This window comes from Balaenoptera physalus (genome assembly GCF_965194825.1).
Source record: "Balaenoptera physalus genome assembly, chromosome: 10".
NCBI classification, from domain to species: Eukaryota; Metazoa; Chordata; class Mammalia; order Artiodactyla; family Balaenopteridae; genus Balaenoptera; species Balaenoptera physalus.
This window is the reverse complement of record NC_138889.1, coordinates 29439405-29465189: the sequence shown is the minus strand read 5'-3', so window position 1 is coordinate 29465189 and position 25785 is coordinate 29439405. Positions and strand designations below refer to the sequence as shown.

The 25785-nt window shown below is 36.4% G+C and overlaps 1 protein-coding gene across 2 annotated transcripts in view; it reads left to right on the top strand.

The window, feature by feature from the left end:
• The window catches only part of CWF19L2 (CWF19 like cell cycle control factor 2), a 193614-nt gene that overhangs the window by 48948 nt on the left and 118881 nt on the right, over positions 1-25785 (top strand). The window contains exons 7-8 of one of the 2 annotated variants that reach the window (XM_082409913.1): positions 5857-5963; positions 19090-19745. In XM_082409913.1, the coding sequence (XP_082266039.1) occupies positions 5857-5963; positions 19090-19745 (763 nt within the window). Of the gene's footprint in view, positions 1-5853; positions 5964-19089; positions 19746-25785 lie in introns of both variants that reach the window. The other variant, XM_082409912.1, reaches the window with a different exon arrangement.

Here is a 25785-nt window from a genome sequence, read left to right as displayed (position 1 = left end):
CCTTGCTTTGTTCTTGATCTTACAGGAAATGCTTTCAGCTTTTCACCATTGACTAATTGTTAGCTGTAGGTTTTATTGTATATGGACTCTTTTATGTTGAGGTAGGTTCCCTCTTAGGCCACTTTCTGGAGGTTTTTTTTTTGTCGTAAATGGGTGTTGAACTTTGTTATAGTTTTTTCTGCGTCTATTGAGATGATCATATGGATTTTATTCTTCACTTTGTTAATGTGGTGTATCACGTTGTTTGATTTGTGTATATTGATGAATCCTTGCAACCCTGGGATAAATCCCACTTGATCAGAGTGTATTATCCTTTTAATGTGCTGTTGGATTTGGTTTGCTAGTAGTTTGTTGAGGATTTTTGTGTCTATATTCATTAGTGATATTGACCTATAAATTTTCTTTTTTTGTGGTATCTTTGTCTGGTTTTGGTATCAGGGTGATGGTAGCCTCATAGAATGAGTTTGGGAGTGATCCTTTCTCTGCAATTTTTGGGAAGAGTTTCAGAATGGTAGGTGTTATCTCTTCTCTAAATGTTGGATAGAATTTGCCTGTGAAACCATCTGGTCCTGGACTTTTGTTTGTTGGAAGATTTGTAATCACAGTTTCAATTTCAGTGCTTCTGTTTGGTTTGTTCATATTTTCTGTGTCTTCCTGATTCGGTCTTGTAAGTTTCTTTCTTTCTACGAATTTGTCCATTTCTTCTACGTTGTTCATTTTATTGGTATAGAGTTGCCTGTACTAATTTCTTATGATCCTTTCTATTTCTGTGTTGTCCATTGTAACGTTTGTTTTTTTATTTGTAATTTTATTGCTTTGAATCCTCTCCCTTTTTTTCTTGATGAGTCTGGCTGAAGGTTTATCAATTTTGTTCATCTTCTCAAAGAACCAGCTTTTAGTTTTATTGATCTTTGCTATTGTTTTCTTCATGTCTATTTCATTTATTCTGCTCTGATCTTTATGATTTCTTTCCTTCTACTAACTTTGGGTTTTGTTTGTTTTTCTTTTTCTAGTTGCTTTAGATGTAAGGATAGGTTGTTTACTTGAGATTTTTCTTGTTTTTTGAGGTAAGCTTGTATTGCTATAAACTTTCCTTTTAGAACTACTTTTGCTGTGTCCCATACATTTTGCAGTGTCATATATTTGGTGTCGTTTGTTTCTTCTAGTTGCTTTAGATGTAAGGTTAGGTTGTTTACTTGAGACTTTTCTTGTTTTTCGAGGTAAGCTTGTATTGCTATAAACTTTCCTTTTAGAACTACTTTTGCTGTGTCCCATACATTTTGCAGTGTCATGTATTTGGAGTCGTTTGTCTCTAGGTATTTTTTGATTTCCTCTTTGATTTCTTCAGTGATCCATTGATTATTTAATAACATATTGTTTAGCTTCCATTTGTTTGTGTTTTTTACAGTTTTTTCCCTGTAATTGATTTCTAACCTCATAGTGTTGTGGTCAGAAAAGATGCTTGATATGATTTCAATTTTCTTAAATTTTTCAAGGCTTGATTTTTGACCCAAGATGTGACCTATTCTGGAGAATGTTCCATATGGACTTGAGAAGAAAGTGTTTTCTGCTGCTTTTGGATATAATGTCCTATAAATATCAATTAAGTGTATTTAGTCTAATGTGTCATTTAAGGCTTGTGTTTTCCTTAACTTTCTGTCTGGATGATGTATCTGTTGGTTTAAGTGGGATCTTGATATCCTCCACAATTATTGTGTTACTGTCAATTTCCCCTTTTTTGGCTGTTAGCATTTGCCTTATGTTGAGGTGCTCCTATGTAGGGTGCATATATTTACAATTGTTATGTCTTCTTCATGGACTGATTCCTTTGATCATTATGTAGTGTTCTTCCTTGTCTCTTGTAACAGTCTGTATTTTAAAGTCTATTTTGTGTGAGATGAGAATTGCTACTCCAGCCTTCTCTTGATTTCCATTTGCATGGAATATATTTTTTCCATTCCCTCACTTTCAGTCTGTATGTGTCCCTAGAGCTGAAGTGGGTCTCTTGTAGACAGTATATATATACATGTCTTGTTTTTGTATCCATTCAGCCAGTCTGTACCTTTGGCTGGAGGATTTGATCTATTTGCATTTAAGGTAATTATTGATATGTATGTTGCTATTGTTATTTTTTAAATTGTTTTCAGTTTGTTTTTGTAGGACTTTTTCTTCTCTGGGTTTCTTGCCTAGAGAAGTTCATTTAGCATTTGTTGTAAAGCTAGTTTGGTGGTGCTGAATTTCCTCTTAGCTTTTGTTTGTCTGTAATGCTTTTGATTTCTCAGTTGATTCTGAATGGCAGCCTTGCTGGGCAGATTAATCTTGGTTGTAGGTTTTTCCCTTTTAGTACTTTAAATTTATCCTGCCACTCCGTTCTGGCTTGCAGAGTTTCTGCTGAGATATCAGCTGATAACCTTATGGGGATTCCCTTGTATGTTATTTGTTGCTTTTCCCTTGTTGCTTTTAATATTTTTTCTTTGTATTTAATTTTTGTTTGTTTGATTCATATGTGTCTCAACATGTTTCTCCTTGGGTTTATCCTGTATGGGACTCTCTGTGCTTCCTAGACTTGGGCAACTATTTCCTTTCCCATGTTAGGGAACTTTTCAACTATAATCCCTTCAAATATTTTCACAGACTCTTTCTCTTTCTCTTCTTTTTCTGGGACCCCTATAATTCGAATATTGGTTCCTTTAATGTTGTCCCAGAGGTCTCTGAGACTGTCCTAATTTCTTTTCTTTCTTTTATTTATTCTGTTCCACTGCAGTGATTTCCCCCATTCTGTCTTACAGCTCACTTACCCATTCTTCTGCTTCAATTATTCTGCTACTGATTCCTTCTAGAGTAGTTTTCATTTCATTATTGTATTGTTCATCACTGTTTGTTCTTAGGTTCCTCTAGGTTTTTGTTAATCATTTCTTGTATATTTTCGATCCGTGCCTCCGTTCTGTTTCTGATATCTTGCGTCATCTTTACTATCATTACTCTGAATTCTTTTTGGGTAGATTGCCTAGTTCCTTTTCATTTACTTGATCTTTTATGTTTCTATCTTACGCTTTTGTCTTCAGCATATTCCTCTGTTCTTTTATTTTGTGTAACTTACTATGTTCGTCCTCACTTTTCCGCAGGCTGCAGGGTCGTAGTTCCTCTTGCTTCTGGTGTCTGCCCCGTTGTGGGTGATGTTGGTCCAGGGGCTTGTGTAGGCTTCCTGGTTGGAGGGACTGGTGCCTGTGCTCCGGTGGTTGGAGCTGGGTAGGCAGGGCCGTGGCAAGAGTTGTATTTTGGGGTGTCTCGAGCATAGGATGACTTTTGGCAGCCTGTCTGCTGATGGTTGGGGTTGTGTACCTGTCTTGCTGGTTGTTTGGCCTGAGACATCCAGCACTGGAGCTTGCAGGCTGTTGGGGGGAGCCAGGTCTTGTTGCTGAGATGAGGACCTCTGGGAGAGCTCACTCTGATTCATATTCCCTGGGTCCAGGAATTCTCTGGAGGTCCAGTGGCCAGAACTTTGTGTTTCCACCGCGGGGCTCAGGTTCAACCCCCAGCTGGGGAACCAAGGAAGAACTTGCAAGCCACGTGGTGTGGCCAACAACAAACAGAAAAACAAGAAAAAAAACAGAAAAGAGACAAAAACCAAGAGAAACAGAAAACCAAAAGGAAGCAAACAAAACCAAAAAGATCCAAAAAAAAAACCCACAAAGAAAACAAAGTAGACAACCACCAACCAAACAAAAATACCTCAAAATAAAAACAAACAGTAGAAACATAACTAACAAAAACAATACAAAAAGCAAAGATGACAAAAAATAAACACACAAAAATGACAAGAAAACAAAACGAAACAAACAGAAAAAGAGAAAAAAACTCCAAAACAAAAAAGAAAAAAAAAGACAAAAAGAAACAAAAAAGACAAAACAATCAAAAAACCCCAATAGACCAATAAAAAATACATTTAAAATTTTAAATGAATAAAATTAATTAAAACAACAAAACAAAACAGAACAAAATAATTCCCTAGGGGCTCTGCTATCAGTGTTTTTGCCCCCACGGTGAGCCATAGCCAACCTCCACCTCCCCAGGAGGCCCTCAAAGACCTTTCAGGTAAGTCTGTGGACCTGCTGTGGGCAGTGTGGTTGCAACACAGACTCTGACCTGCCCCAACTCCCATGTGCACATGTCCCCAAAGTCCACAGCTGCCAAAGCTAGACCCATCTCAGTTCTGGGAGCACTCATCTATTCAGTTGTTCTGCAGGTGTTGGATATACCAGGCTGATCGTGGGGGTTAAATCTGCGGCTTGTGCAGCTGTATGGAGAGATTTTAATTCCTCTTGCTTAGTCGTATAGCCATGGGGGCTCAGCTTTGGTTTCGGTCCCATCTCGGTGTGTGGGCCAACCTCAAGCATCTGCTCTCCACCCAGGTGAGAGGGGGCGAAGGCAGCAACTGAGTGGGAGATTCTTACTCGCTTAGGTGGGATTGGCCAGAGGTGGTGATCGATTGGGGCATGCATGCTTGCTCAGGCAGGAGGGAATAAGGTGCCTACGACTGGGGCATGCACACTCGCTCAGGTGTGAGGGGGACAAGGTTGCAATGACTGGGGCATGGGCACTCTGTTGGAAATCCCTACCAGTGGCCATGGAGGCCAGGTCTGGCATGTGGGGAGAGAGGCCGTGATGGTGTACCCGCCCCTTGTGTGCCACTCAACAATGGCGCCTTGCTTCTAAGGTAGTCCTACTTCTTCCAGGAGCATTCCCAGCTGCAGAGCTCCTCAATCCTGTCCCCACAGGCTGTCTCTGTGCAGCTGAGCTCCTCACTCTCGTCCCTTCAGGCTGTACCACACAGCCAACAGCAGTCCTCTCCCTGGGTCTGCTCTCCTAACATCTCGCGTTAGCACCCAGCCCCTGCCCACATTAGTGGACACCTGTCTCAGGCTGAGGTGCGCAGGGCTGTGATACAGACTGTCCATGGAAGTCTCGTTCTCTCCCGACTGCCGCAGATCAGCCACTGCACTTTCTTCCAATAGCCCCTGAATCCACCCCTCTATTTCAGCATATTTTGCCACTGGTAAGGGGGCCTCCATGGGTGTGGTAATCTCTCCTCTCCCTCAGCTCCTCCCCAGGAGTGTGGATCACATCCCGTTTCCTCTTTTCCTTTTCTTCCCTTTCTCTCCTTCATCCTACCTGGTTACGCAGGGATCTTCTCTTGTCCTTTTAGGTGTCCAGGATCCTCTGCTAGTGTTCAGCAGGTGCTCTATGTGAATTGTTCCACTTGTATATATATTCTTGATGTACTTATGGGGAGAAGTGAACCCCAGGTCCTCCTATTCCACCCTCTTGACTGCTCTCAGCTCCTTATTTGTTCTTTGTGTTGTATCTGAAATAGCTTTTCCACCCCATGTGTATACCTTTATTCCTTATTTATTTTTAGGAATGCCCTTCCTATTCTTATCTTTGATTATAGAAATCCAACTCATTTTTTCAGCCTGGTTTGTGAAATTTTCCCTGACCTCACATTTAGAGGCAATTCTTCCATTATTTTCATTTTTGTATAACTTTATAGCTCTTTATAATATTTATCAAATATTATTTTTGTTATAATTATTTATGTCCTTTTATTCTCATTCTCTTAGGTGGCACTGTTTTTGAGGGTAGTTTTATTTTTTCCTTTCTCGTAATTGTAGAACTGTACCTTGCATATATAGGCACTCAAGTATATGTTGAATTTTAAATGTATTTATGATTTTTATATATTCAAGGAATAATATATAATTTTATAGTTAGAAATCATTGTAGTACCAATAAGTATTCTGCATAACCATGTGAAAAGTATAACTGACATTTAATATTGGAATTTAATTTCAGTAGTAGAAGATGGTGGTTTAAGCTGGCTAAGGAAGTCTTACCAAAGAATGAAGGAACAAGCTGAGAAACAAAATAGAAATTTTGAAGACATTGTAGCTGAAAGATATGGGGTAAGCTTTAAGGAGATACATATTATTTTCAGAGTTATATGAGAAATTAACTTTGTCAGTGTTTTGTGCCAGGAAACACTTTTGAATTGACTTGATACTAAATTTCAAATGTGTATATTGCTATAGCCATTTTTTGCTTTTCATTTTTATGTAAACCTATGTAGCATATTTGAATATAAAACTCAATGAATATAAAATTAAAGTATGTAAAATTTAAGTATGCATGTGTTTAATGTAAAAGCAACATTTTCTTCTTGTGAGGAAATTTAAATAATATAAGAAAGCCTCCATAGTATACCTCTGGACATAACCACTGTTAAAAATTTTGTATATTTCAGAGATTTTAGTTTATTTCAGAGTTTTTTTTGTATTCCAGAGTTTCAGATTGTAACAGTTTTTCTGTTGTTGTTTAGAGAGTGTGCATGTGTACTTTTTTTTTTTTGCTTTTAAAAAGTGATATTTAATTTTTCTTCCAGTTTTATTGAAATATACTTGGCATACAGCACTATATAAGCTTAAGATGTGCAGCATAATGATTTCACTTACATACATCATGACATGATTACCGTGTGTGTGTGTGTGTGTGTGTGTGTGTGTCTGTGTGTGTGTATGTGTATGTATAAAACAATGGATTCATGCAGCACTATATTTTAGAAGCAGCTCCCCCATTTACCATGGGTGAATAATCTTTCTGTTTCAGTAGCTATTGATGTCCTGTTTTTCTTTTTTAATTTCAGAAGAAAGAAGGTTTAGGAAGGAATAGGCAAACAAAAAAAAAGTGAGAGAGAAAAATTATCCTTTGTTTTAAGAGAATCTTTGTTAATATTTTGATTTTTTTTTTTTAGATTTTTTTCTAGTTATTATATACTTTTAAAATAAACAGTTTTATAAAAGTAGGCTCATAGAATACATCCTGCTTCTGTCACTTACACAAACAGACGTAGTTGGATGCCAGTAAATGTGTATATTTTAATGACCTCTTAATATTTACATATATATTTATATGATTTTACTGTTATTTATTTAATTTCAGTGGAGGGACATTTATATATTTTTAGTTTCTCCCCTGTGAAACAACACTGTGCTGATCATCTTTTCCGATGCATTTTGCTTACTTACCTTGTTATTTTCTTACATGAATTACTAAAAGGGAGATTGTCAATTTAGAGGATATAGACACTTAAAGTGAGATATGTACTGCAAAATTTTTGTATAGAAATATTGAAGAAATTATACTCTCAGTAAAATGACTTTTATTACATGATTTTCAATACTACTACTATCATTCTTTATAGTCAGTGCTACTGTGATTGGTAAGCAGACTTTTTCTTTGCTTTTATTTTTATACATTTGTTTACTAGCAAAGTGGGATATTTTTTCATATTGTTATGGCCATTTGATTGATTATTGATAGTATTTATCCATTTTGGTGTATTTATTTTTTTTTTTTAAATTTTTTAATATTTTATCTCATTTTATTTTTATTTCTTGTTTTTTATTTTTTTTAAACATCTTTATTGGAGTTTAATTGCTTTACAATGGTGTGTTAGTTTCTGCTTTATAACAAAGTGAATCTGTTATACATATACTTGTGTCCCCATATCTCTTCCCTCCTGTGTCTCGCTCCCTCCCACTCTCCCTATCCCACCTCTCTAGGTGGTCACAAACCACCGAGCTGATCTCCCTGTGCTTTGTGGCTGCTTCCCACTAGCTATCTATTTTATGTTTGGTAGTGTATATATGTCCATGCCATTCTCTCACGTTGTCCCAGCTTACCCTTCCCCCTCCCCGTATCCTCAAGTCCATTCTCTAGTACGTCTGGGTCTTTATTCCCATCTTGCCACTAGGTTCTTCATGGCCTTTTTTTTTTTTTTTCCTTAGATTCCATATATATGTGTTAGCATACCGTATTTGTTTTTCTCTTTCTGACTTACTTCACTCTGTATGACACACTCTAACTCCATCCACCTCATTACAAATACCTCCATTTCATTTCTTTTTATGGCTGAGTAATATTCCATTGTATATATGTGCCACATCTTCTTTATCCATTCATCCGATGATGGACACTTAGGTTGCTTCCACGTCTTGGCTACTGTAAATAAAACTGCAATGAACATTTTGGAACATGACTCTTTTTGAATTATGGTTTTCTCAGGGTATATGCCCAGTAGTGGGATTGCTGGGTCGTATGGTAGTTCTCTTTTTAGTTTTTTAAGGAACCTCCATACTGTTCTCCATAGTGGCTGTATCAATTTACATTCCAACCAACAGTGCAAGAGGGTTCCCTTTTCTCCACACCCTCTCCAGCATTTATTATTTCTAGATTTTTTGATGATGGCCATTCTGACCGGTGTGAGATGATACCTCATTGTAGTTTTGATTTACATTTCTCTAACGATTAATGATGTTGAGCATTCGTTCATGTGTTTGTTGGAAATCTGTATATCTTCTTTGGAGAAATGTCTATTTAGGTCTTCTGCCCATTTTTGGATTGGCTTGTTTGTTTCTTTGTTATTGAGCTGCATGAGCTGCTTTGTAAATCTTGGAGATTAATCCTTTGTCAGTTGCTTCATTTGCAAATATTTTCTCCCATTCTGAGGGTTGTCTTTTGGTCTTGTTTATGGTTTCCTTTGCTGTGCAAAAGCTTTGAAGTTTCATTAGGTCCCATTTGTTTATTTGTGTTTTTATTTCCATTTCTCTAGGAGCTGGGTCAAAAAGGATCTTGCTGTGATTTATGTCATAGAGTGTTCTGCCTATGTTTTCCTCTAAGAGTTTGATAGTGTCTGGCCTTACACGTAGGTCTTTAATCCATTTTGAGTTTATCTTTGTGTATGGTGTCAGGGAGTGTTCTAATTTCATACTTTTACATGTACCTGTCCAATTTTCCCAGCACCACTTATTGAAGAGGCTGTCTTTTCTCCACTGTAAATGCTTGCCTCCTTTATCAAAGATAAGGTGACCATATGTGCGTGGGTTTATTTCTGGGCTTTCTATCCTGTTCCATTGATCTATATTTCTGTGTTTGTGCCAGTACCAAACTGTCTTGATTACTGTAGCTTTGTAATACAGTCTGAAGTCAGGGAACCTGATTCCTCCAGCTCCATTTTTCATTCTCAAGATTGCTTTGGCTGTTTCAATACAAATTGTGAAATTTTTTGTTCTAGTTCTGCGAAAAATGCCCGTGGTAGTTTGAGAGGGATTGCATTGAATCTGTAGATTGCTTTGCGTAGTAGAGTCATTCTCACAATGTTGATTCTTCCAATCCAAGAGCATGGTATATCTCTCCATCTATTTGTATCATCTTTAATTTCTTTCATCAGTGTCTTATAATTTTCTGCATACTGGTCTTTTGTCTCCTTAGGTAGGTTTATTCCTAGATATTTTATTCTTTTTGTTACAATGGTAAATGGGAGTGTTTGCTTAATTTCACTTTCAGATTTTTCATCATTATTGTATAGGAATGCAAGAGATTTCTGTGCATGAATTTTCTATCCTGCTTCTTTACCAAATTCATTGATTAGCTCTAGTAGTTTTCTGGTAGCATCTTTAGGATTCTCTATGTATAGTATCATGTCATCTGCAAACAGTGACAGCTTTACTTCTTCTTTTCCGATTTGGATTCCTTTTATTTCTTTTTCTTCTCTGATTGCTGTGGCTAACACTTCCAAAGCTATGTTGAATAATAGTGGTGAGAGTGGGCAACCTTGTGTTGTTCCTGATCTTAGTGGAAATGGTTTCAGTTTTTCACCATTAAGGACAATGTTGGCTGTGGGTTTGTCATATATGGCCTTTATTATGTTGAGGAAAGTTCCTTCTATGCCTACTTTCTGCAGGGCTTTTATCATAAATGGGTGTTGAATTTTGTCAAAAGCTTTCTCTGCGTCTATTGAGATGATCATATGGTTTTTCTCCTTCAGTTTGTTAATATGATGTATCACGTGGATTGATTTGCGTATATTGAAGAATCCTTGCATTCTTGGAATAAACCCCACTTAATCATGGTGTATGATCCTTTTAATGTGCTGTTGGATTCTGTTTTTTAGTATTTTGTTGAGGATTTTTGCATCTGTGTTCATCAGTGATATTGGCCTGTAATTTTCTTTCTTTTGTGACATCTTTGTTTGGTTTTGGTATCAGGGTGATGGTGGCCTTGTAGAATGAGTTGGGGAGTGTTCCTCCCTCTGCAATATTTTGGAAGAGTTTGAGAAGGATAGGTGTTAGCTCTTCTCTAAATGTTTGATCAAATTCACCTGGGAAGCCATCTCGTCCTGGGCTTTTGTTTGTTGGAAGATTTTTAATCACAGTTTCAATTTCAGTGCTTGTGATTGGTCTGTTCATATTTTCTATTTCTTCCTGGTTCAGTCTCGGTAGGTTGTGCATTTCTAAGAATCTGTCCATTTCTTCCAGGTTGTCCATTTTATTGGCATAGAGTTGCTTGTAGTAATCTCTCATGATCGTTTGTATTTCTGCAGTGTCAGTGCTTAACTTCTCCTTTTTCATTTGTAATTCTATTGATTTGAGTCTTCTCCCTTTTTCTCTTGATGAGTCTGGCTAATGGTTTATCAATTTTGTTTAACTTCTCAAAGAACCAGCTTTTAGTTTTATTGATCTTTGCTACTGTCTCCTTCATTTCTTTTTCATTTATTTCTGATCTGATCTTTATGGTTTCTTTCCTTCTGCTAGCTTTGGGGTTTTTTTGCTCTTCTTTCTCTAATTGCTTTAGGTGCAAGGTTAGGTTGTTTATTTGAGATGTTTCCTGTTTCTTGAGGTAGGCTTGTATTGCTATAAACTTCCCTCTTAGCACTGCTTTTGCTGCATCCCATAGGTTTTGAGTCATCGTGTCTCCATTGTCATTTGTTTCTAGGTATTTTTTGATTTCCCCTTTGATTTCTTCAGTGATCACTTCGTTATTAAGTAGTGTATTGTGTAGCCTCAATGTGTTTGTATTTTTTACAGAAATTTTCCTGTAATTGATATCTAGTCTCATAGCGTTGTGGTCGGAAAAGATACTTGATACGATTTCAATTTTCTTAAATTTACCAAGGCTTGATTTGTGACCCAAGATATGATCTATCCTGGAGAATGTTCCATGAGCACTTGAGAAAAATGTATATTTTGTTGTTTTTGGGTGGAATGTCCTATAAATATCAATTAAGTCCATCTTGTTTAATGTATCATTTAAAGCTTGTGTTTCTTTATTTATTTTCATTTTGGATGATCTGTCCATTGGTGAAAGTGGGGTGTTAAAGTCCCCTACTATGATTGTGTTACTGTCGATTTCCCCTTTTATGGCTGTTAGTATTTGCCTTATGTATTGAGGTGCTCCTATGTTGGGTGCATAAATATTTACAATTGTTATACCTTCCTCTTGGATCGATCCCTTGATCATTATATAGTGTCCTTCTTTGTGTCTTGTAATAGTCTTTATTTTAAAGTCTGTTTTGTCTGATATGAGAATTGCTCCTCCAGCTTTCTTTTGTTTTCCATTTGCATGGAATATCTTTTTCATCCCTCACTTTCAGTCTGTATGTGTCTCTATGTCTGAGGTGGGTCTCTTGTAGACAGCATATATATGGGTCTTGTTTTTGTATCCATTCAGACAGTCTGTATCTTCTGATGGGAACATTTAATCCATTTACATTTAAGGTAATTATCGATGTATGTTCCTATTCCCATTTTCTTAAATGTTTTGGGTTTGTTATTGTAGGTGTTTTCCTTCTCTTGTGTTTCCTGCCTAGAGAAGTTCCTTTAGCATTTGTTGTAAAGCTGGTTTGGTGGTGCTGAACTCTCTCAGCTTTTGCTTGTCTGTAAAGGTTTTAATTTCTCCATCAAATCTGAATGAGATCCTTGCTGGGTAGAGTAACCTTGGTTGTAGGTTTTTCTCCTTCATCACTTTAAGTATATCCTGCCACTCCCTTCTGGCTTGCAGAGTTTCTGCTGAAGGATCAGCTGTTAACCTTATGGGGATTCCCTTGTGTGTTATTTGTTGTTTTTCCCTTGCTGCTTTTAATATGTTTTCTTTATATTTCATTTTTGATATTTATATTAATATGTGTCTTGGCGTGTTTCTCCTTGGATTTATCCTGTATGGGACTCTCTGTGCTTCCAGGACTTGATTAACTATTTCCCTTCCCATGTTAGGGACATTTTCAATGATAATCTCTTCAAATATTTTCTCAGTCCTTTTCTTTTTCTCTTCTTCTGCGACGCCTATAATTCGAATTTTGGTGCGTTTAATGTTGTCCAAGAGGTCTCTGAGACTGTCCTCAGTTCTTTTCATTATTTTTTCTTTATTCTGCTCTGCAGTAGTTATTTCCACCATTTTATCTTCCAGGTCACTTATCCGTTCTTCTGCCTCAGTTCTTCTGCTATTGATCCCGTCTAGAGTATTTTTAATTTCATTTATTGTGTTTTTCATCATTGCTTGGTTCCTCTTCAGTTCTTCTACGTCTTTGTTAAATGTGTCTTGCATTTTGTGTATTCTATTTCCAGATTTTGGATCATCTTTACTATCATGATTCTGAATTCTTTTTCATGTAGGCTACCTATTTCCTCTTCATTTGTTAGTTCTGGTGTGTTTTTACCTTGATCCTTCATCTGCTGTGTGTTTTTCTGTCTTCTCATTTTGCTTATCTTACTGTGTTTGGGGTCTCCTTTTCACAGGCTGCAGGTTCGTAGTTCCCGTTGTTTTTGGTATCTGTCCCCAGTGGCTAAGGTTGGTTCAGTGGGTTGTGTAGGCTTCCTGGTGGAGGGGACTAGTGCCTGTGTTCTGGTGGATGAGGTTGGATCTTGTCTTTCTGGTGGGCACGTCCACGTCTGGTGGTGTGTTTTGGGGTGTCTGTGGCCTTATTATGATTTTAGGCAGCCTCTCTGCTAATGGATGGGGCTGTGTTCCTGTCTTGCTAGTTGTTTGGTATAGGGTTTCCAGCACTGTATCTTGCTGGTCGTTGAGTTAAGCTGGGTCTTGATGTTGAGATGGAGATCTCTGAGAGATTTTCTCCGTTTGATATTACGTGGAGCTGGGATGTCTCTTGTTGACCAGTGTCCTGAAGTTGGCTCTCCCACCTCAGAGGCACAGCCCTGATGTCTGGCTGGAGCACCAAGAGCCTTTTGTCCACACGGCTCAGAATAAAAGGGAGAAAAAATAGAAAGAAAAAAAGAGAATAAATTGAAATAAAATAAAGCCATTATAATAAAAATAAGAAAAAAATTAGTAAGAAAAAATTTATTAGGAAAAAATTTTTTTTTTAATTTTAAAAAATAAGTTTATTAATTATGTATAATAAAAAATAAGAAAAAATTTTTAATTTTTTTAAAATGTAAAATATGAAAAAACTTATTAAGATAAAAATTTTTTTTAATTTTTAAAAATAAAAAATAAGGAAAAAATTAAGAAAACATTTATTAAGAAACAAAAATTTTTAAGTTACAAAAAACAAAAAAAACCCCAAAAAAACGGACGCACCGAACCCTAGGACAAATGGTGAAAGCAAAGCTATACAGACAAAATCTCACCCAGAAGCATGCACATACACACTCACAAAAAAAGGATAAGGGGAGAAATTAATATATCCTGCTCCCAAAGTCCACCTCTTGAGTTTGGGATGATTCGTTGTCTATTCAGGTATTCAACAGATGCAGGCACATCAAGTTGTTTGTGGGGCTTTAATCCGCTGCTTCTGAGGCTGCTGGGAGAGATTTCCCTTCCTCTTCTTTGTTCGCACAGGCCCTGGGGTTCAGCTTTGGATTTGGACCCGCCTCTGCGTGTAGGTCACCTGAGGGCATCTGTTCCCTGCCCAGACAGAATGGGTTTAAAGGAGCAGCTGCTTTGTGGGCTCTGGCTCACGCAGGCGGGGGGGAAGGAAGGGTATGGATGCGGGGCGAGCCTGCTTCGGCAGAGGCCAGCGTGACGTTGCACCAGCCCGAGGCGTGCCGTGCGTTCTCCCGGGGAAGTTGTCCCCGGATCATGGGAACCTGGCCGTGGCGGGCTGCACTGGCTCCCGGTAGGGGTGGTGTGGAGAGTGACCTGTGCTCGCGCACAGGCTTTTTGGTGGTGGTAGCAGCAGCCTTAGCGTCTCATGCCCGTCTCTGGGGTCCGCGTTGATAGCCACGGCTCGCGCCCATCTCTGGAGTTCGTTTAGGCGGCACTCTGAATCCCCTCTCCTTGCGCGCCGTAAAACAAAGTGGCAAGAAAAAGTCTCTTGTCTCTTCGGCAGCTGCAGACTTTTTCCTGGACTCCCTCCGGGCTAGGTGTGGTGCGCTAACCCCTTCAGGCTGTGTTCACACCGCCAACCCCAGTCCTCTCCCTGCGATCTGACTGAAGCCCTAGCCTCAGCTCCCAGCCCTGCCCGCCCCAGTGGGTGAGCAGACAAGCCTCTCGGGCTGGTGAGTGCTGCTTGGCACCCATCCTCTATGTGGGAATCTCTCCGCTTTGTCCTCCACACCCCTGTGGCTGCGCTCTCCTCCGTGGCTCTGAAGCTTCCCCCTCTGCCACCCACAGTCTCCGCCCGTGAAGGGGCTTCCTAGAGTGTGGAAACGTTTCCTCCTTCACAGCTCACTCCCACTGGTGCAGGTCCTGTCCCTATTCTTTTGTCTCTGTATTTTCTTTTTTCTTTTGCCCTACCCAAGTACGTGGGGAGTTTCTTGCCTTTTGGGAGGTCTGACGTCTTCTGCCAGCGTTCAGTGGGTGTTCTATAGGAGCAGTTCCACGTGTAGATGTAATTCTAATATATCTGTGGGAAGGAAGATGATCTCCGCGTCTTACTCTTCCGCCATCTTGCCCCCCTCCTCTGGTATATTTATTTAAGACCGTTTAAAAAGTCTGTTCAAATTTCTTCTTGTTAGTTTCATGGTTTTTTTTTACTTTGTTTGTATTTGCTATGAATATATTTTAAATATTTTTACCTAACAAAACCTATCATGTTTTTCTTTTATAACTTAATGTTCTTGGTATAATTCATTGACAGGCCTTCTCCACCCCCAAGATCATAAAAATGCACTCCTATATTTCTTTTGAGAACTTGTTCAGTTTTATTTTTATGGATAGCTTTGATATTTTTGAAATACATATTTGTGTATAGTTTAAAATAAGCATTTAACTTTATTTAAGTCTTTAGTCATTTATAATATATTGAATGAATTATTTTTTTCCCACTAATTAGAAATGACACATTTATTATATATTACATCATTTTTTATAAAATCAGTCTATTTCTTTACTCTGAAATTATTTTATTGATTTTTTTGTTTCCTGGAATTAGTATCATACTATTTTAGTTACTGTGGTTTTCAGTAACTCATTCAGATAGCAAATAATTAGTGAACACTATGTGACAGGGTAAGTCTTCTTTTATTAGTCACTAAAAAGTAACTTTATATTCTTATGTGTGCTTTTATTTGTTGTTAAATTTAGAATCAATTTTGTTAAGTTCAAGCTCAAAAGAAACAGTTTTCCAAAATACATTATAAATTTACAACTCATTTTGGAATTTTGATTTAAATTTAATTAAGTGTGTAGATAAATCATGGACAATTAATATCTTTGTAATGTTGAGTTATCTCATCCTAAAATACTGGTTATTTCTCAATTCAAAATTTTAAAATATTTTTATTGGAGTAGAGTTGTTTTACAATGTTGCATTAGTTTCTACTGTACAGCAAAGTGAATCAGCTATACCTGTAAATATAACCCCTCTTTTTCGGATTTCTTTCCCATTGAGGTCACCACAGTCAATTCAAGTTTTTATTTATGCTCTTCAATACATTTCTCCATTCAGTTGTTACGCATGTATCCTTAAGATATTTTTATTTTTTTCAGTTGTATGCTGAATCTTTGTTCTCTTATGTTTTCTGAGTTGCCTGGTGCTAGTCTGCCCATTTATTTAAATTCTTGTCATTAAATCTATAGTGGGTTTTTTTTTTTTAATTGGGTTGTATGGGAAAATAGTTATATGTAAATGGTGATTACTTTTGCTTTTGCTATTCAGTATTACAATATTTAAACTTTCTTGTATTCTTGAAGTAGAATTTCAGAACTTTGATTAATAACACTTTTCTTTCTGTGTTTAAGTGATAACTTCTTGCATTTAAGATGAAGATTGTCATCTTTAGAAAGTATCTTTGCATTCAAAGTTTATGCAAAAGTTTTTTTGTTAATTTGCTTTTGCTTTTAAGTTAGGAATGGGTATCTAATTTTTATGAAATAACTTTTTTGGTATCCTTTGAGATACTGTGATTTTTTTTTTCTTCCGTTAATGAGATGAATTGCCTGAATACATTTCGTAACATTGGACCATTCTTGCATTCTTTGACTCCTATTTGATTATGGCATTTCCTTTAATATACCACTACATTAAATTTGTTAATATTTTATTTTGAAAATATATCTTTATTTATACATAACATGGGCTTTAGTTTTCTTTTTATGTTTTTTTAGGGGTTATTATGAGTTTATGTTTTGAATTGTGAACTTTTATATAATTTTTTTTTTAAACCTTTGTTTTTTAGATTTTTTTTTTTGATGTGGACCATTTTTAAAGTCTTTATTGAATTTGTTACAGTATTGCTTCTGTTTTATGTTTTGGTTTTTTGGCCGTGAGGCATGTGGGATCCTAGCTCCCCAACCAGGGATTGAGCCCTCACCCCTTGCATTGGAAGGTGAAGTCTTAACCACTGGACCACCAGGAAAGTCCCTTATGTAATTTCTTAATGCTCTAGAACAGTTAAGAATCACAGAGTGAGGCATTTTGACATAGTAGTTAAAAACATTGGCTTTGTAGTCAAATAGTCCTGAATTTCAATACAGTGTTTGTTACTCTTGCTATGTGACCTTAGCTTCATTTTTATTTTTCATTTTAAAAACACGGCTGTTAGTATCATAGAATTGTTGTGAACATTAATAATAATTTGAATGCTTTTCATCTTCCAGGTACTGTTAAAATATTTCATGTATAATTAAACTTATTTAATACCCATAATTGTACTATTATTCTTGTTTGGTAAATGAGGAAACTGAGGCAGACAGAGTTTAAATAACCAAGATTATGTAGCTCATAAGTAAATTTGAACCTAGGCATTGTTTGTAGAGCCCACTTAAATGATACAAAAGATGTAGTAAAATAAGCATTGGATAAATTGTGCTGTTTTTGTTTTTATTATTACCATATTTGATTTAACCTAAGAAGCCACTAATTGTAGATATATCATAAATTTTTGTATCACCAAGAAAAAAAAAATTTGCCTATGAGGCAATGCTTAAATTATGAAAATATTCCCCCCCACTGCCATCAGTTTCACTCTATTGATGTTGTCATTAAATTTAAGAAACATGTTAAACCTGAATTTTGAAAAAATGAAATATAATGGATTATCTCTGCCTAGACTAAGATGATAACTTTCCATCTCAACTCTCATATTTTATTGAAATAATTTGAAATTTTAATTACACTTTACTATAAATTTAAAAAATATGCATGTTACTCTTGACAGTTATATTCTTCACTACTACAAGAACAGTTACTTAGACTTAACCATTGCATTTGCCATTTGGTTTATAGCATGCACTCCTTTTTTCAGAGATCTTTGCCCTAATTCATTTATGGTTTGGCTTAATGATCCTGAGTAATTTCCCCCCCAGAATTAGTAAGTGATTTACTTTTTGATTCCTTTCATTTTGGAAAATGACTTTCTTTTGTCCATGTCAAGGAAAGATAATTTGACTGAGTTGAATTCTGTATATAGAATTATTGCCTTATAATTTTTTATAAAAATTTGATCTTTATTCCACTATCTTCTATCATTTAGTATTGTAAGCGAATAGTTGATAACAGTCTGACTTTCTTTCCTTTGTAGGCAATGTGTTATTTACCTAACTCGCATTTGTTTACATGCTCACACTCCCTTCTCCCCTGATCCAATCTTTGTGAAGAATTTTTTTTCTGAATGAATTTTGAGACTCAGGAATTAGGATCTTTTATGTATAAGTCTTTGTATGCTTCACTTTCTCCCCTCCCCTGAGGCTGTTCGGTGAGCCCTTTGGATCTAGAAACTTAGATGAGGAAATTTTCTCTCTCTCTTTTTTGTTAATGCTCCTATTATCTTTCCTTTTTCTTTTTGCAAGTACTAGTATATGCATATTAGATTCTGTAGAATTAATTGTCCATGTGTCTTTTCTCTATAACTTACATCAATTTACCATTTTTTCCTAAGTATAGCGAATTCCCAGGCTAGTGTTGAATTCACAAATTTGGATTCAACACTTTCTATTCTTCTACTCACTACATGCATATTTTTGAACATAGTTTAATTATGTCTTTATTATTCTTGAACTGCTCTTTTTTTATGAGAATCTATTTTGTTTTAGCATTGTAGTGACATCTTGACTCTCACTGACCGTAGGAATTATTTTTTAAAAAAGTACGTTTTTATTGTTTTCTGAATTACATTTTGTTTTAGTGCTGGTCATTTGGTCAAAGGGCTCCTTTTGAGCTCCCAGGATTTTTTCATTATTTGGTAATTTTTCATTGGTTATTCATATTTTTTTTTAAGTATTCATTTTATGGTAGTGTGTTTCCTTGCTAGGGCTGCCATAACACAGCTCCACAGGCTGGGTGGCTTAAACAACAGAAATTTATTTTCTTACAGCTCAGGAGAATGGAAGTCCAAGATCAAGATGTTAGAGGGTTTGGTTTCTTCTGAGGCTTCTCTTCTTGATTCATAAATGACTGCCTTCTTGCTCTGTCCTCACATGATCTTTTATCTGTGTGTGCACATTCCTCATGTCTCTTTGTGTGTCCAAATTTCTTCTTCTTACAAGGACATCAGTCACACTGGATTAGGGCCTAACCCAATGACCTCATTTTAACTTAATCACCTCTTTAAAGATCCTGTCTACAAATGTGGTCATATTTGGTGGTACTAGGGGTTAGGGGTTCAACATATAAATTTGGGGGGGACATATTTAAGGCCATGTCAAGTAGGATGATTGTATGCGTCTTTTATTACCCTTTGTTGAGTTTTTCTTTCGTTGTGCTACATGACAATGTATCGTGACACAGTGGCATGTGGGGTACAAGTCATTGAGCCATTTTTAATTTTAAATATCTTAATTTTTCCTTCTTTCTAGTCAATGGAAATCTTCCAGTTGAAATTAAAAGAAGCTGAGAAAACTGCGTTTATGAAAGAAGACTGTAGACGAGAACGGTGGAGGAAACCAGCATACTCAGATAGAGCACAAAGTAGTCAGGAAAGTAGAAAATCAGACTTGGTAAAATATAATAAAAGTTCAAGAGAAAGATATAATACAACAGATATTGCAAAGAATATCAATAAAGATAAGTTTAGTGGTGATGAAAAAGATAGTAGATCTGGGTCTTTAGAAGCATGTAGAAAAGAATCCAGTCCAAAACAAAATCAAGAGTTTTCTTCTCATATAAATTTGAGACCTAAATTCTTAAGACCCTCTGATGAACTGTCATTTCATAGCAAGAACAGAAATTTTGAACCATCTAGTTCATCTTCAGCACTGGTCTCTCAGGGTTCTGTACATTGTGGTTTTCGAAAATCCACAGAGAACAGTGAAGAAAGTTTATCATGGTGGAGTCGATCTGATGGGAGAGAAGGAGACAGGAAACATTCAAATCGAAAACCATTAGAAACCAGTCACAGTGTTGACCGTGGACAAGTTTCAGAAGACGTGAGAGAAAAATCACAGGGTGAAAGCTTGAGAGAGAGCTCTCTGAAAAAAGAACACCTACAGGATACAAAGTCTTCGCTTGCTGGGTATTTTTTCATTTGTTTTTTAAACTGATAAATGAATATTAAGGTCCAGAGGATTCAGGGAACTGAACTGTATTTTTAGAGCATCAGTTACTAATTAGATATGAGTTATGATTTTCTATTTCTTAAATTCGATGGAAGAGATAGGATATGCACTTTTAACAATTCAGTAGTTCCATTTTGTGGATTGTATTTCATTTCACAACATATTTAACAAAAAGAGCTGGAAGATGAATTCAGTAGCTATATATTTCCTCAAAATTTATTGCTTTTTTGCAATCTAAAAAACTAAATGAGTTTAGTAATTCTTCTAAATGGATATGCTACAAGAAATATTTTGGTAGATTTTGTTAGTACTGCCATATTACTTCCAAAGGAAATTGCTGCATTTAAAAGTATAATCATAATTGTAAATATTGCATGCCTACTGGAGGTCTGGGAGACTGAAGGAAAATATGCTGCCATAGCCCAAATATAAAGTGAAAAAGCTATGTGAAAGATCCTGCAGAGGGAAGCATTAATTTTGGTGGTGGTTTTGCAGATAAAGAAATCCACTTTGATAGTTGACAGGTTTTAAAGCTAATGTTAGAGGTTTTTTTTTTTTGTAATACACACATCTTTTAAAAAAAAATTATTTAGGCTGCGCTGGGTCTTAGTTGTGACATGCGGGATCTTTAGTTGCGGCATAAGGGCTCCTTAGCTGCGGCATGCATGCAGGATCTAGTTCCCTGACCAGGGATCGCACCCAGACCCCCTGCAGTGGGAGCACAGAGTCTTACCCACTGGACCACCAGGGAAGTCCCCTAATGTTAGACTTCTGAAAGCAAAATATAGATAGGATAGTGGTTGTACCCATAATGATTAGGAAAATAGGCAGCACTTATTGGTTTTATTATTCTTGTACCTGTAGCACTTATATATAGGACTGAGTCAGTCGATCAGGAAACCCAGGTTGAATGGGATCAAACCTAGGAAAACTTGATTTAGCCATAGGGCTGGCACTATTTGAAATAGCCATAAATAGAAAATGAGTATCCAAAGGATAATAACTAACTTATACTTGAATGATCATTAAAATACATTTTAAAATACCACCAAATGAATGGGACACTGAAGGAAGAGGTTTTAGGAAATAATAGAATTCATTGGTGGCCGTAGTAGGTATAAGCATTGTGTTTTGGGGTCATGAGTCTGGTAAATCACTTTTGTTAGTGACTCCATCTGAAGCTGTGGATTATAGAGCACAGTGTGTAGCTTTCAGTAGGAGGGAGACAGTGAAGCTGGCAAAATCTGGACTGAATGATGGAAGGCCCAGTCACATGGGCTCTGGTTCACGTCAGGGCTTTGTTCCCAGGAAACGAAAGGAGAAATCCAGTTGTATTGACTGGATAAACATGGTAGGGATTAGAGAATGTCTAAGGCTGTATACATATATAATTGTCCAGGCTTCACTCCAGGTACTGTGGAAGGTAGACTATTTCCAGTCACCAGTTGCTAGTGGGATGAGGCTCTTATTTCCTGATATCATTAGTGTTGGCTTAACATTTGGGTGATCTGTAGGTGTTTACTTCTGTGACTGCAGCTAAGCAGAATATGTAAGCAAGCTTACATTGTTAGTATTCCTTCTGGTTCTATAATTGCTTCATGTTTATATGTTGTAAACTTCTGATAGATATACTGTAATACAGGAACTCATTAAAAGCTTTATGTTTTGGTCTGAAGACAGTATTCTTTGTTAGCTGTGTTAATTTTGATGTTACAGATGTTATGAGGCTTTCCATGAATTCCATGATTGGCTGGAGAGGGAAAGGACAGTCTAGGAATATTCCACATATATGTAAAACAAAAAAGAATTCCTGAGCATGTAGAGTGGTATAAAGTGAGAAACCAAGAGTGGGACCTTGAAGAATGCCTGTTTTCAGGGAATGGAAAGATTCAGTGAAGGATTGTTAGAAGCTGTTAATTTGTCTGAACATTATCCTGGGTATATGTTGAATTCTTTATAAAATGCCAGAATTTTAGGGAGCTTTAGAACCAATGAATTTTAGAACTAGAAAAAAAATCATAGAACTGATTTTAGAACTAGAAATTATAGACTGACCTGGGCATTTTCCAGATGCAGAGACTGAGGCAACTGAGATGGTGACTTTGCACAGTGCGATGTAACTGGGGTTGCCAGATTTAGCAAATAAAAATGTTTGGACATACTTAAACTAAAAAAAAAAAAATATTTTTTACCTGAAATTCAAATTTAACTGGGTGTCATGTGTTTTATTTGGCAACTGTACATAGCACTTGGCCATTTCTTGAGTCTGTGACCTTTTTACAAGAGATAACATAATTATAATCATCTCTGGGTATCCACCAGGGGATTGGTTCCAGGACCCCAGCAGATACCCAAATCTGGGGATGCTCAAGTACGTTATATAAAAAGGTGTAGTAGTATTTTTATGTATAACCTACGCACATTCTCCCATATTCATTCTCCCTTCCTTCCTTCCTTCCTTCCTTCCTTCCTTCCTTCCTTCCTTCCTTCCTTCCTTCCTTCCTTCCTTCTTTCCTTCCTTTCCTTCTTTCCTCCCTCCCTCCCTCCCTTCTTTCTTTCTTTCTATTTTTTTGATTTGGACCATTTTTAAAGTCTTTATTGAATTTGTTACAATATTGCTCCTGTTTTATATTTTTGGTTTTTTGGCTGCGAGGCCTGTGGGATCTTAGCTCCCTGACCAGGGATTGAACCCAAATCCCCTGCATTGGAAGGTGAGGTCCTAACCACTGGACCGCCAGGGAAGTCTCCTCTCTCATATACTTTAAATCATCTATAGATTACTTATAATACCCAGTACAATGTAAATAGTTGTATATACAGTGTAAATGCTATGTAAATAGTTGCCAACTCTCGGCAAATTTAAGTTTTGTTTTTTGGAACTTTCTTAAAGTTTTTTTCTAAATATTTTCAATTCCTGGTTGGTTGAATCTAAGGATGGGGATCCCATGGATACTGAAGGGCTGACTGCCATTTTATATAAGGGACTTGAACATCTGTAGATTTTGGTATCTGCATTGGGTCCTGGAATATACCAACAGATAACTGTACTATTCTGAATCTTATTTTTTCCAATCAGTATTATCTTAAAGACCTTTTCACACTAGCCCATATGTATGTGCTTTTTTTCATTTTGAAGTCTCTGATATTATGTTGTAAAGCTTAGAGATAAGCTAGTATTTCTCATCAGTTTCCTATTGATGGACTTTAAGGTAATTTCTAGTTTGTTGCTCTAAATAATACTGCAGTGAATAGTTTTGTTATGTGTATTTTTGCATACTACTTAAATATAGCTATAAAATAAATTCCAAGGAGTGGAATTATATTTATATATTTTGTTTTACTAACCAATTTACACTCTTACCAGTCACGTATGAGAATGACTTTTCCTTGCTGATAGTATTATTGAGGTTTTTAATCTTTGCCATAGATATATAGTTGAGGAACAGAAGCTTTCTTTGGTTTGCATTTATGTAAGTATGGGTGAAGTTTGGCATATTTTTATAAATGTTGTTAATTTTAGTTTTATTTTATTAACCAGTCATATATTTTACCTAGTTCTTGAGGTTTTTTTTTTTTTTTTGTGAGCACTTCTATAGTTGTCATGTGATATATATAATTTTTCATCATCTTTAGATTTCCTCTTTGTGTGTTTTTACTTTTCTTTTTTCATCTATTTTTTCATTCATTCTTATTGTGATCTGATTTATCATTCTTTTCCTTTGTGCTTTTTAGGCCCTTAAGTAGCTGGAAGACATCCTCTAATAGTGGCCCATGTGATTAAGAATTTTAAGCTTTTTATTCTTAGAAACAAAATGTGTTTGTATATAATTTTGCTTTATTGGAAAATATATTAGCTATATATATTCAAGAGTTTGAAACCTAGGAGAGTATGTAATATGAACAAAAACTAATGTGATGTCCTTAATTTAGATTTTATCTAAGTTGATATCAGGAACTAACTCATTTTATATAATATAAAATATTATATAAGGTTAAAAAGGTTAAAAACCTTGGCAGAGTTTGCTATGATAGCCTAGGAGGACAAGAGAAGGATACCAGGTTCTGAAGGGTTTGAGTTTAGTAATGAGATCCTTAGGGAAGAAAGTTTGAGAACAAGTGGTAAGAAAAGAAGAATTAAAGGGACAAGATCTTTGAATACTGTCAGCAGGCAAAGAATAATTGCAATATACTCAAGGTTTCTGAAATGTCATTGAGCTGGAGCTTTTTAAATTATTTTTTCCTCAAAAGTTTTCAGCCAGAGTTTGTGTTGTGTGTGTGTCTCTGTGTTGCGTGTGTGTTGTAAAGAGAGTCTGTTTTAGTGGGAAAATTGGATTTGCTTTTTAGAAAATAATTGTGAAGAGGGCTTTTGAAATATAGCAGTAATCCGGGAAAATGAGAAGAGCTTGTACATTTTTATTTTTATAGGATAATTGCAGATGTCATGGTGATGTTTCTTTCAGAGCATCTGCTCGTCATTATAAATGCTTAGAGTCTTCCATTATAAATGGAAGAGTCTGTGCTGTTTGTTGCAGAGCAGTGTCTTTGCTATGGTATTAACAATAATGTGTTCTTCAGTCATTGATGCCCAAGAACTTTAATTTTAATGTCTTTATTTGATACCTATTACTGTTCTATCAATATTAAGTGTGTTGACGTATCTGTTAATACTGAAAATATCAGAGATGTTCACAATTCTTCTGTATCATCTCATTTATCCTGATCTACGTTCCATATACTAATAAACAATTCCTATTAGAAAATACACCCCCCCCAAGCCCGGTCAAAGCAAAACAAAACAAGATGTGTGGAGTATAAATTTCATGACCATGAAAATTGCCTCTTTAAAGGTCTCTTGAGATTACAGTTATCTTCTTGAAACTTGTGAGCTTTGGTTGGACGTCAGCATACCATATTTTTTTTTTTAAACATCTTTATTGAAGTATAATTGCTTCACAATGGTGTGTTAGTTTCTGCTTTATAACAAAGTGAATCAGCTACACATATACACACGTTCCCATATCTCCTCCCTCCCGCATCTCCCTCCCTCCCACCCTCCCCATCCCAACCCCCCAGGCGGTCACAAAGCACCGAGCTGATCTCCCTGTGCTATGTGGCTGCTTCCCACTACCTATCTATTTTACATTTGGTAGTGTATATATGTCCATGACACTCTCTCACCCTGTCACATCTCGCCCCTCCCCCTCCCCCTATCCTCAAGTCCATTCTTCAGTAGGTCTGTGTCTTTATTCCCATCTTGCCACTAGGTTCTTCATGACCTTTTTTTTTTTTTTCCTTAGATTCCATATATATGTGTTAGCATACTGTATTTGTTTTTCTCTTTCTGACTTACTTCACTCTGTATGACAAACTCTAACTCCATCCACTTCATTACAAATACCTCCATTTCATTTCTTTTTATGGCTGAGTAATATTCCATTGTATATATGTGCCACATCTTCTTTATCCATTCATCCGAAGATGGACACTTAGGTTGCTTCCATGTCCTGGCTATTGTAAATAGAGCTGCAATGAACATTTTGGTACATGACTCTTTTTGAATTATGGTTTTCTCAGGGTATATGCCCAGTAGTGGGATTGCTGGGTCGTATGGTAGTTCTATTTTTAGTTTCTTAAGGAACCTCCATACTGTTCTCCATAGTGGCTGTATCAATTTACATTCCCACCAACAGTGCAAGAGTGTTCCCTTTTCTCCACACCCTCTCCAGCATTTATTGTTTCTAGATTTTTTGATGATGGCCATTCTGACAGGTGTGAGATGATACATCATTGTAGTTTTGATTTGCATTTCTCTAATGATTAATGATGTTGAGCATTCTTTCATGTGTCTGTTGGCCATCTGTATATCTTCTTTGGAGAAATGTCTATTTAGGTCTTCTGCCCATTTTTGGATTGGGTTGTTTGTTTTTTTGTTATTGAGCTGCATGAGCTGCTTGTAAATCTTGGAGATTAATCCTTTGTCAGTTGCTTCATTTGCAA